This window comes from Coenobita brevimanus, chromosome 18 (genome assembly GCF_032717465.1).
Source record: "Coenobita brevimanus isolate Jiangsu-jjx chromosome 18, ASM3271746v2, whole genome shotgun sequence".
Lineage (NCBI taxonomy): Eukaryota > Metazoa > Arthropoda > Malacostraca > Decapoda > Coenobitidae > Coenobita > Coenobita brevimanus.
In genome coordinates, this window is record NC_136971.1 from 2,780,121 (window position 1) to 2,793,312 (window position 13,192).

Sequence of the window (13,192 nt, forward strand, 5' to 3'; positions counted from 1 at the left end):
CTAACTCTCAGTCAAGTGAACTTTGCCAGACCTAGGGAATTTTGTCCGAAAGTTAAAGAAAGGAAGTCATCTCTTGTTTGGGCGATCGTACTGTATTTATCTATCTATCTATCTATTGCCAGACACCTTAATCCCCTAAGAGGTGGCCACAAATGAATTGCCTCCATGCCACCCTGTCCCCTGCAATTTCGCTGTCCTCCCCCAAGCTCACACACCCCTCTCTTATATATCTCTCTCCATGCCATCCCTCCATCTCATCCTTGGCCTTCCTTTCCCTCTCCCCCTCTCACCTCACTCATATACATCCCCCTTGTTAGTCTCTCATTCACCATCCTCTCCACATGGCCACTTGTATTTAGTGGGTCTAAATTACTGTAAAAGGGAAAATTTGGGCTTTCACTTGGGATGCCTGATACCAATTAGGGTAAATCCCATAGGTTCAGTGCCTTCGTTATCACGCATCATGTTCGGTACTCGTCATGCGTGATAACCTAGGGATCACTGTATTACTGTAATGAACTTTTATCTTTTCTGTTGATAAAGTGTTATTTTCGAAATGTGGAGTGTAATATGTGGTTTCTTTTCAGATTATGCTTATCCCAAGGGCTGAAAAACTTGACATTTATGCTGGATCCCCTGAACTTGATGCACTTCGTTATGAGTATGAGCAGTATCAGTGCAGCCGAAACTTTTATGATGGCCAGAATCTTGCGACTGTTCCTGAACTCTGCAAAGAAAACCACCTTGACAGTATTGGCTTCTATGTATATGGCCAGGCATTTTGTAAGTTTATGTTCATTGATTGCTCAGTTTTGATGGTGATTTTTACTCTTTGTGTGTCCTTGTTATCGTTTTCTTGCTGTGTGGTCATACTCACCATTTCATGATCTTAGTGATGGAAAATTGGGTTATGAATATATTTAAGGTAAATCTACTTAATGTTCTTTGTTAAATTTCTTTTAGGAAATCACAGTGCATGTTCAGTAAAATATATACTACATTATTGATAGGCATGGACCTTGCAAGAGGGGAACAAGTCAAGAGTGAGAGCAGTGGAAATGAGTTACTTGAGAGGAGCATGAGGAGTGACGTGGAGGGACAGGTTGACGAATGAAGAAGTGAAGGAACGCTGTGGGGTGGATGTGGATGTGGTTGAGAAGATTAGGAGAAATACACTGAGGTGGTTTGGACATGTGAAGAGAATGGAGAATGAAAGACTGACTAAGAGGGTGTATGTAGGTGAAGTGGAGGGAGGGAGAGGGAGAGGTAGACCGAGGATGAGATGGAGGGATGGAGTTGAGAGGTATATGAGGGAGGGGGGGTGAGTTGGGGGGAGGGTAGTCAAATGGTGGGTGACAGAGCGACTTGGAGGCGTTTTGTCTGCGGCCACCCTTTGCGGGATTAGGCCATCGGGCTATAGATAGAGATAGATAGATAGATATTGTATTGTTCACTCTCATCTTAAATGTCAGGACCAACTGCCTAGCCCCGGGCTCCTACGCTCCTCGTGGGGCAATGTAGGATTGGATGATGGATGGATGGATGAAACTGTATTGTGCGTTGATTTTATTTTTATTTTTTTTTTTTTTAAGTACTCAGTACTTATGCAAGCATGTTCAAACTATACTATAATTTTATTGTTTTTACAGCATGTCAGTGTGATGGCACAGGGAGTTACAGTAGTATCTGTGACCAGCTTGGTGGTCAGTGTGATTGTAAACCCAATGTGGCTGGGCGACGGTGCGATCGCTGTGCTCCAGGCACTTATGGTTTTGGTCCAGAAGGATGCAAGTTGTGTGATTGTAGCCCAGATGGTTCTCTTGACAACTTCTGTGACCAGCAGACTGGTATGATTTCTTCTATGTTGGAGTACTGAATTATTATTATCAATTTTTTTTTTTTTAAGTATTGCTTCCATTTTTTAAAGTATTGTTTCCAATTTTCTGTTTCTTTGTATGTTCATTTTGCCTTTCCTTTCAGGGTGTCAGGGCCAGAATCTGTCATTGGAAAGGCTGTTTTTGACAAGTTGTTTCTGCACAGTTCAGTACACCTAAGTCCTTTTCCAAATAATTCATTCTCAATCTTCTCCCTAAAAGTGAATAGGCTCAGGATTTCATATACAGTCACACAGAAAACATCACCCTGAAGTGGAGTGCACGATGCCGTGTGGTTCTGATACAATTATAAACATGTGATTACTGTATCTGTAAATATACCAGTCCTGCACATTGGATGATTAGAGTAAGAAGTGCAGTTTCATTTTTTTCTATCTTGATGATAATTTTCTTATTCCATTAATGTCATTGTTTCCACTTTTCATAAGTAACATATTATTTTTTATACTATTGCTCACTAACTACAGGTCAGTGCAAGTGCCGACCGAACACATATGGTCGTCAGTGTGGAGAGTGTCAGCCAGGTTTCTGGAACTTCCAGAATTGCCAGCGATGTGAATGTCATGGTCATGCTGATACCTGTGACTCATACACTGGTTCCTGTCATGAGTGTCGTGACAACACCACTGGACCAAACTGTGCTGTGTGAGTTGGTAAAAAGTTCAGTATACGTATGATATTATTTTGCTAATGGTTTACTGTTAAGCATCCTTAGGAGAAGGCCAGAACTTCCACACTCCCATTGTGCACAGATGCATGTGTGTGTGAATGTGTGTATTTACCTAATTGTGATAAACAGGAAATGAGCTACACTCATGGTAAGTTAAACTTTGCTTTAAACTCGTTTAAGTTTTTAGACTGGATGACTTCTTTGTTCAGGCTATTCCACAGGTCTATGCATCTATAAGGAAAACTATATTTCTTGATATCCTTCAAGCAGCTTGGCTTCTGCAGTTTCATTGCATGTCCTCTTGTTACTCTCTTAGCCCATACAAACAGGTCTTCTCTGTCAATTTTATCTACTCCCATCATGGTCCTGAACACTGCAATCATGTCACTCCTCTCTCTCCTTTTCTCTAAGGAAGGCAAATCCAGCTTTTCCAGCTTCTCTCTGTACGACATCTGTCAGACTGGCGACCATCTTGGTTGCTGTTCTTTATATTCTCTCAATCTTGTTTATATCTTTCTTTATGTGTGGGACCACACTACTGCTGCATATTCTAACCTGGGGTCGATCATGGCCATTATCAATTTTTTCATCATCTCCTCATCTGTGTAATGAACTGCTACTCTTATGTCAGTTTATAGTTTATACATCTCTCTAACTGTCTTTTTAATATGTTTTTCAGGTGACAAACTATACTGGACCGACCAGCACTCCCAAATCTTTCTCTTCTCTCGCTTTTGTGATTGGTTCATTACCCATCAAATAATTCGGTGATGGCCTCTTGGTACTTTTACATTTCTTTGCATTGAATTTCATTTCCCACATCCGGCTCCAATCATGTATCCTATCCAGATCCTCCTGCAGCATTTTACGGTCTTCCTCAACCTCTGCCTTCCTCAAGATCTTTGCATCATCAGCAAACAGACTTGCATACTGTTCACTCCATCTACCATATCATTTATGTAAATCAAGAACATTACTGGCGCCAACACCGAGTTCTGTGGTACTCCACTTGTTACTTCTGTCCATCCAGGCATCCTGTCCTTTATTACTATCCTCATTTGCCTGTCTCTCAAAAAGTCTCTCATCCACTGCAGGAGGTTTCCCTTCAGTCCTCTTATATGCTCTAGTTTCCCCATTAGTTTCTTATTTGGTACCTTCTCCAAATCTAAATACTCAGAATCCACTCAACCGTCTCTTTCCTGTAGCACGTCAGTTGCTCTTGAGTAAAAGCTCAACAAGTTGGAAACTTATGACCTTCCACTTCTGAATCCAAACTGACTTTCAGCCAAAATATTCATGTCTTCCAGATTTTTTATCCATCTATTTTTCAGGATTCTCTCCCACAATTTTGCAACCATGCTGGTTAGGGACACTCGTCTATAATTCGGGGGTTCTTCCTTGTTTCCTCATTTATAAATTGGTACCACAATTGCCTTCTTCCATTCTTGAGGCACTTTCCCCTCTTCCAGAGAACACACAATTAAACCATGAATCTTATCTGCCAGTTGTTCTCTGCATTCCTTCACTACCCAGTTAGAGATTCCATCTGGTCCTGGGGCTTTCCTTACATCTTGAGTTTCTGGTAATTTATACACTTCCTGTACTTCCACTTTTATATCTTTTATCACTACATTTGTAGTCACTCCCTAACATCCTCAAACTCCCTTTCATTAGTGAAAACTGATTGGAAACATTTGTTCATTATTTCAGCTTGCCTTGCTGCATCTTAATAGACCTGTCCTTCTACTTTCAGTTTGATGATTCCTTCCTTTTGTTTCAGTTTGCCATTGACAGATCTACAAAACAGTTTGGATTCATCCTCACATTTGTCTGTTATGCCTTTTTCAAAGTTCCTTTCTTCCTTTCTACGTGTGTGTGTGTGTGTGTGTGTGTGTGTGTGTGTGTGTGTGTGTGTGCTTATCTAATTGTATTTTTACAGGATTAAGTCAAATTTGTTGTGTCCCAGCTCATAATACTGTTAATATGTTCCACTGATCTATTGCCCTGTTTGGATAGCTGAATTTTCTCATGTCTTTCTTTAAACTTTTCTTATATAATTTCTTGCTGTGTCCTTGTGAAGATGACTGTGTAGGTACTGTATATTCATTAATGTCAATCTTTTCTTTTCCTTCGACACATTTTTATAGCATGAATCTATTTGCCCCTTTGTCTTCTTTCTTGTCTAATGTTGGTAATTGTCGCTTATCAAGTCTTTCTTCATTGCTAAGATCTCTCAGGCTTGGCACCCATCTTGTGGCTGCTCTTTGTCATCATCATCATCATCTGGACCTCCTTTCTCACCCTAGGGCAGGGTGAAGAATAACAATGTCCAGAGAGCCCATATTTGCCCAATCCACTGGGCCATGCTTCCATTCACTCGCCTTTCAAACCCCCCAGAATCCTTGCTCAATCTGATACGCCAAAAACATTCACCACGTTCTGTAGCTTCACATAAATTTATCTGATAAGAATCATTCTGGACACTGTCATGTTAAAAAGGGGTGCCAAATCCCTGATCATGCACGTCTCCTCACAATATCATCCAGCCAGCTCAGTCTCTTGTCAGTCCCCTAGCCTTACTGACTTGCAAACCTCTCCTCCTCACACACTCATTCACTATATCCCTCCACCTTCACCTTGGCCTACCTTGCCTTCTTTCTTCTTCAGATTCACTAGATTTACCTTTTTCACCACTCTGTTGTTATCCATTCTCTCCACATGACCATACCATCTCAGTACACTCTCTTCAATTCTGGTGTCCACAGACTTCCTCAAGCCACATCTTTCACGAATCACATTATTTCGTATCCTATCCACTCTCTGTACTCCACATAAATTCCTCAGCAGTCCCATTTCCACTGCTCTCACTCTTGCTTTTTCATTTTCATGCCACACCATAGTCTCACATCCATATGTTAAAGTTGGCACTAACACTTCTTCATGTAAGTCTCATGCATCTGCAACACTCAAACCTCTGTTTCTTATCAAGGCCTTCATTGCACCATCTACTTTCCTTCATTGTGTTACTCTACTTTCCACTTCTTCTGCACATTTTCCTCTCTTTTCTATCACTGTTCCCAGGTGTTTGAACTCTCTCACCAGTTCCAGTCTCTCAGTATTCACTGTAACATCACACTGGGAGTCACCTTCTCTTTCAGTAACCATCATTTTATTCTTTGCTGCATTTACTGTCAAGACACAACGTTCACAGACATCAGCAAAAATTCTGCACTATTCTACCAAATTCATGTCTGGTATTTGCAGGTAGTGCTGCATCATCAGCATACAACAAATTTGAGATATTCCATCCATCGCCATGCATTACCAACACCATCCCCCTCTCCATTACTCATGTTTTTACTTCTTTCATCTCCCCATCCATTTCTATATTGAACAACCTTGTGGACCACACAACCTTCTTGCACGCTGACACCGATCGTGAACCATGCACTTAGATGCCCAGTTACCCTTACACGTGCTTCACTACCATTATAAAAACTCTTGACGGCACCTAGCAGCTTACCATCTACACCGTACATGCACAAAGCCTTCCACAATCGTTCTCTGTCTACTTTGTTGTATGCTTTTTCCGGATCCATGAATGCCATAAACACCTTATAGTCTTCACAAGCCATCTGCACTATCTGTCTCACTGCAAATATTGGATCCACACATCCTTTGCCACTCCTAAAGCCACCCTGTTCATCACTCACCAGGATTTCTGATATCTCCCTTACTCTCTCCATATTAATTGTTCCATATACCTTCCCTTCCACACTCAGTAAACTTACGCCACAATAATTCTTGCACTCACTTCGCTCACCTTTATTTTTGTACAGAGGTACAATCACAGCCTTTTTCCACTCTGCTGGCACAGTTTCACTTATCCAGGCCATCTTACATATCTCCAACAAGTACTTCACTCCACTGTCTTCACTACACTTATCATCTCTGCATACACCTCATCATCCCCAGCTGCCTTCCCGTTTTTCAGCTGCTTCACTCCATTCTTCACTTGTGCGAGGATCACGTTTCCTGGCACTGCGTTCTTTCTTTGCTAATCCCCAAACCAATTATGTTTACAGTGGGTCTGCTCTCTCTATTCCCATTCATCAGGCTTTCAAGATATTCTTTCTATCTGGTTATTACTTCATCCCCATGGGTTATTAATCTACCACTCACACACTGTAACACACTGCCACCCCACACACAGTATATTTTACAGTGGATGTGCAGCTGTACTATTACTATATCCAACTATTGCAATATATCACCATGCATACAGCTAAGAGGAGCATACATTATTGATCTTACAAGTAAGCATCAGTAGGTGCAAGTAAAATGTTATCTGTGGTTACTGAAATTATATAAATATTCTTTTTGTAGATTTTTGTGCTATATAGTCTGCATTTATAATTCTTAACTTTTATTTGATAATAAATAGCTGATGTTCTGTCTTCTCTTTTCTATTTCAAGCTGTATCGAGGGTTTCTATGGTGATCCAAGGTTGTCTGTAGGCATAGCATGTCGTCCATGTCCATGTCCTGGGACTGCTGACTCTGGACACAGCTTTGCTGACCGATGCTCACTTGATTCAGCAACTAAGGACGTTGTATGTGAATGTGAAGAAGGATATGCAGGTTAGTACATGAAATGGAACTGGAACCGTATTCTTCTGTTTGTATTTCCTGGAACTTTCAGTGTGTCCAGGCAGCCTTCCACCCCCCCCCCTCCTCGTAGGAAGGAACAGTCTTGTGGGCTAGCCTTTGGTTCCTTCCTTCATGCATTAAGAATAAATACTGAAAATATTATATTGCTGTTGTGATCAGGAAACTCATGATCTTTTTGTCCAGTACAGTATATGAAAAGTTAGTTCAAATAAAATAATTTGAGATATTTATTTATCTGTACATGGATGGGGTAATAAAAGAGGTACAAGGTAGGGTAGTGGATGTTGGAGTGGCCCTGGTGAGAGAGGATAGTGTTTGGAAACTCCTTGTACTGTTGTTTCCAGATGATACTGTGTTGTTGAGTGAAGACGAAGGGGAGCTGCAAGGCTTGGTGGATGAGTTTGAGAGAGTGTGTAAGAAATGGAATCTAAAGGTGAACGTAGGGAAGAGTAAAGTGATGGTCTTTGAGAGAGGTGAAGTCAGTGAATGTACAGCGAGGTTGGATGGTGAGGAATTGGAAAATGTGAGTACATTTAAGTACTTGGGTAGTGTGATGAGTAAGGATGGAGGTTTGGAGGGTGAAGTGCTTGAAAGAGTACAGCAGGGAAGAAATGTTGCTGGTTCTTTGAAAGCAGTGATAAGAAACAGGGAAGTGAGCATGGAAGTGAAAAAGTTACTACATGGCAGTATTGTGATACCAACTCTAACGTATGGAAGTGAAGCTTGGATGTTGTTGGAAGGACACAAGTCAAGAGTGAGAGCAGTGGAAATGAGTTATTTAAGAGGAGCCTGTGGAGTCACATGGAGAGACAGGCTGACGAATGAGGATATAATGGAGCGTTGTGGTATGCATGTGGATGTGATAGGAAGCGTTATGAGGAACACACTGAGGTGGTTTGGCCATGTGGAGAGGATGGAGGGTGAAAGACTGACGAAGAGAGTGTATGTGAGTGAGGTGGAGGGGGGAAGAGGGAGGGGGAGGCCGAGAATGAGATGGAGGGATAGGGTGGAGAGGTATTTGAGAGAGGGGGGTGTGAGTTGGGAGCAGGGCAGTGAAATGGCGGGAGACAGAACGACATGGAGGCGATTTGTTTGTGGCCACCCCAAATGGGATTATGGCGTCTGGCAATAGATAGATAGACATATTTGACAATTTTCAGATTTTATTTGTTGTTTTTTATTGAGTTATTTACAGGTGTTAGGCATAGGTTAGCCTCCTTGACAGCTGTTAGGCCATTTAGATCGGCTTAAAACTTGTTTTTGGGCTCATTTTGGAGGGTTTTGGGCTTGGTTTTGGGGGAAACCCAAGGCTGGTAAATGCTCCACATTACATGTTAAAAGTACCCTGATATACAATACCCGCCTAACGATGGGATTTTACCTAACCAATTATGTTGTTAAACTGGGGTATACCTGTGTTGTGTGTATATATATATATATATATATATATATATATATATATATATATATATATATATATATATATATATATACTGTATATATATATATATATATTTATATATATGTATATGTATGTATATACTGTATATGTATATATATATATATATATATATATATATATATATATATAAAGGAGAATGGTGGGCTGCCAGACAAGGGCAGTTTCTTCCTTCAGCCCACCAGGTATATGTTTCTGGTGAAATTGGGGCTACCACTACTACTAGTAGTAGTAGTAGTGCTGCTGCTGCTGCCACTACTACTACCACTACTATTACTATTACTACTACTACTACTAATTAACCTGAGGTTAGCTGTTTTTGTGCTGTTGAGAACAGGAATTCATTGCTGTACATTTCAGGGTCACGATGTGATGTGTGCGCCGACAACTACTTTGGAAATCCTGAGATACCTGGAGGAAGATGCCAGCCATGTGACTGTAGCAATAATATTGATATATCACGGCATGGGAATTGTAATCCACGCACTGGCGAGTGTGAGCAATGCCTTTATAGCACATTTGGTTTCCACTGTGAGCGCTGCAAGCCAGGATATTATGGGGATGCTCTGAATCAGGAGTGCAGAGGTTAGTTTCATGCCATATTCCTCAGACTGTTGTTATTCATTTATACCTAGTTGGCTGTACAGATGCTGGCTACGTGCATTTATTGTACTGATCCCTTCTTTATTGAGTAACCCACTAGGTATAAACAAACCATTCTGTTCCTTCACTGAATCACTCCCAACCCTGCTGCAGGGTGAAAGAGGGTGATATGATTATATCATCAGTCTTCACAATGTGATGCTTATTTATTTATACAGTAAGCTCTCGTGTCCGATGCTGCAAAACCAGGCATATGACATTATCTGTCACAGCGAGTGGGGGCCATTTTAAAAACAAAATCCACAGGAAATCCACAGGAAGCCCAAAATTTGAAATCTGAGCCATTTGGTGGGAGCCTTGCCAGCCAAACACTGCTGTAAGTCATATAAAGAAATTGCTGCTTTTGATGTTTCCAAATTTGGCAATTTTCTTTATAATTTTTTACCTGTATGTCCCTGTCTTTAATTTTCTTTATGTTCAGCATTAATTATGTATATCCTTCCACTTCAGTACATTCCATACTCTTATTTCCTCATGTATCTCATCCCCCTCCCCACCCTCCCCCAAGACCACTGCTCTGCCCTGTCCCTCCGCTACTGTAACCACTTGGCACGCTTCATCATCCAAGCCATTCTTCATGTCATGCCTGCTTCCTGTCTTCAGTTGGCATTTTTCAATGGCACCTCCATATGCCAAGCACACCAGGGATGTCCTATCCCAAAAAAGAAGCAGGAGGATAATGGAAAGCTGGGTGAGGAATGGAATGGGAGTCAGGCAAAGGTGATGGTGTAAATTAGTACAGTATCTCCTCCTATGCCCGCAATGTGAGCCACAAATCACAGAGGATTTACTGTATCAAGAAATTTTCCTGCTACTCTCTGGTGAGTTTGTTCTCCCTAACATTTTCTGTTTTATATTTTCATGTATGCGTCTCACCTCTCCCTCCTTATGCTTGGTTAGGTCTGCTTATCCTCTTTCTTTGTTCTGCCTAACTCTGCCTCTGGATGTCATCTGTACAGTATTCATCATCATCATCATTATCACCTGGACCTCCTTTCCCACCCAAGGGCAGAGTGAGGAGAATGTACAGTATTAAGCTTGTTAATCACATACTTAAAATTGTGTGATATTGGGGGGGAAAAAAAGGAATGTGAAATTTTGTTGGTAACATCAGTTGGAAGAAAACAACACAATTCGTGTCATGTATGAAAGAGCTTGAGCTTGTACAAGGGAAAAGGGATATATTTAACCCCCCAGTTTGAAAAGTCAGCCAACCAGCACATTTATATTAACGTTCTCTTCATGATGAAGTTGAGTATTGCGGCAGAACTAACAGTTACATAAGCTTACCGTTTTAATATTTGTTCTCTGCTGAACAAATGAATTTGCATATATTTTACTCCACCATCACCAAAGTAATGATGAAGTGTGTACATGATCGTGATAGTAGCATAAAAGTTTTGTTACTTGGAAAAACATCAACATATGGCAACATTGACTCAGCTGAATGCTGCCAGGCATGACACACATGTACAGCTATGTGCAAGTTTCAGTGTCACGACTAGCTGGTTCTCTTGCTGGTGTTACATAAACTGTTTTATTCATAGCACTATGAAGTACACAAGGTAGTACTGTATAAGAATGTAGAATATTCTGTTGATTAGAGAGGAATAAGATATATGGAATGCAGTGCTCAGTGCTGGGAGAAAATTGTTAGTTAACATTTACTCATGGCCATAAGCAAATGCTTAAGGCTGATGCCTCTCGCATCTTCATGTGTACACAGCCATCCAATACACTGCTCCACTGACTGCTAAAAACATATCTGTGCAACATCACCTCTTCTGTCAGGACATGAGTGAAATGTGTTAATGTAAGGGTGTGTGTGTGTGTGTTCTTACCCACAGTAATTGTTCTTCATCTTCATCATCATTATCAAATCCTGTGTCACCTCATGAGGAACATAGGAGCCTAGGGCTAGGCAAGTTGGCCCTGGCATTTAAGATGACAGTAACCAGCCTCACTCTCTTCCTTTTTTCATCGATGATCTTCTAAGCTGCACATCTAACCCTAGCCACTCATATGCTGAGTCTCCACCCTTCACCTTTCCACATGGTTCCTGCAACTTCCATCTCGGCAGCTACTTCAACAAACTAGGGATGAGGCTATGCCATACCTAATGCCTGACTTGGTTCATATCTCTGACTGGGGTAAAAGTAATCTTGTTGTTTTTAATGCATCAAAGACTCAGTTCTTACATATATCAACCCGACAAATCTTCCACAGGAGTTCCCACTAATGTTTAATAATATCCTGCTTAATTCTGCATCATCCTTAAACATACTGTACTTGGGGTTTCATTTTCTCGGGACTTATCTTGAAAAGCTCATATTACATCTCATGTAAAATCTGCTTCAAAGAGATTAGGTGTGCTAAGCCGACTCCACAGTTTCTTTACCTCTGCACAGTTGTTGACTTTATACCTGGGTTATATTTGCCCCTGTGTAGAGTACAACTCTCATGTGTGGGGAGGCTCCCTACATACAGCTCTTCTCAATTGGGTGGAGTCAAAGGCTTTTCGTCTCATTAACTCTTCTCCTCTCACTGGCTCCCTTCAACCTCTGTCTCTTCGCTGCACTGTTGCATCATTATCTCTTTTCTATTGCTACTTCAGTGGTCACTGCTCCTCAGAAATGTCTCCTTGCATCCATCCACCTCAATGTCGGACACAACGCCCTTCTAGCAACAAACTCTCATCCCGTTTCTGTCCAACTCTCTAATGCAAGAGTTCCATTACTCCCACTCCTTCATTTATGCAACAGGTCAGCTCTGGAACTTTCTCCCTCTGTCTGTATTTCCAACTTCCTGTGATTTCCAGGCTTTCAAACGCAGTGTGTCCAGACATCTCAAAATGAACGGATCTTGAATTTGGCTCTTTTTTGTATTGTTTTTGTTTTTTTTCTTGGAAGGAACAGTTTGTGGGCTCCTGGCCTGTGTTTCCTTCTTCCTTGCCTAGAAAAAAATTTAAAAAAATGGATGTTGTCCTGCCCAGGCTCAATCCGATTGGAGTGCTTTAATCACCCAGTAATACACCTGGAGCCATAATTTGGTTGTATGGTTATCACCCAACATAATAAATGGTTTCCTGGTGTACAGGAAACCATTTGGCTTGTCACACAGTGTAGGGTCACCCATAGACAGAAGGACAAGGAAAGAATGAAGGAAAGACAGAAGAGGAATGAAGGAAGAGAGGAGAGAGCAGTCATCCTAGTGCAGCACTACATCAAGTGAGTGGATGGTGAGTGCCCTTACCTGTCCCGTTTATTTAACTATTTTTATCGTTTATATCCTTAAATGTATGAAGAGTTTTGGCACACTTTCATTTGGTAGTGCATTCCACTGATCAGTTGCCCTGTTTGGTAAACTGAATTTCCATACATCTTTATCACCTCTCTTTTTTTATGCATTTTTTTGCAGTTTCCTCATGTTGTTGCTTCCCCATAGGTTATATACTCATTTATACCCATCTTTTCTTTCCTTGTGATGCATTTATGTAGCATAATCATGTCTTCTGTTTTCTTTCTCTCTTATGGTAGGTTTAATTATTCTAGTCATCATTCATAGCAGATCCCATAATTTGGTACCCATCTTGTAGTGGCCTTTGTACCTTTTCAGTCTTATCTATGTGTTTTTTGAGATGTGGATTCCAGACTACTGATGCATTCTCCAGAGTTCGTCTAATGAACGATGTGATTATCTTTCTCAGCATGTCTTCATTTATATATGTGAATGGTATTCTCACATTAGCAAGCAGTGTATACATGTTCCATACATTCTCATTGATGTGGTCAACCGGGGATAGTCTGTTATTTATTATCACTCATAGGCCCTTCTC

At 41.0% G+C, this 13,192-nt stretch overlaps 1 protein-coding gene across 1 annotated transcript in view; it reads left to right on the forward strand.

The window, feature by feature from the left end:
* LanB1 (laminin subunit beta-1) overlaps positions 1–13,192 on the forward strand; it is a 179,607-nt gene that overhangs the window by 126,302 nt on the left and 40,113 nt on the right. The window contains exons 19-23 of the mRNA XM_080266111.1: positions 588–783; positions 1,650–1,847; positions 2,363–2,540; positions 7,042–7,205; positions 9,055–9,279. Of these exons, the coding sequence (XP_080122237.1) occupies positions 588–783; positions 1,650–1,847; positions 2,363–2,540; positions 7,042–7,205; positions 9,055–9,279 (961 nt within the window). The remainder of the gene's footprint in view (positions 1–587; positions 784–1,649; positions 1,848–2,362; positions 2,541–7,041; positions 7,206–9,054; positions 9,280–13,192) is intronic.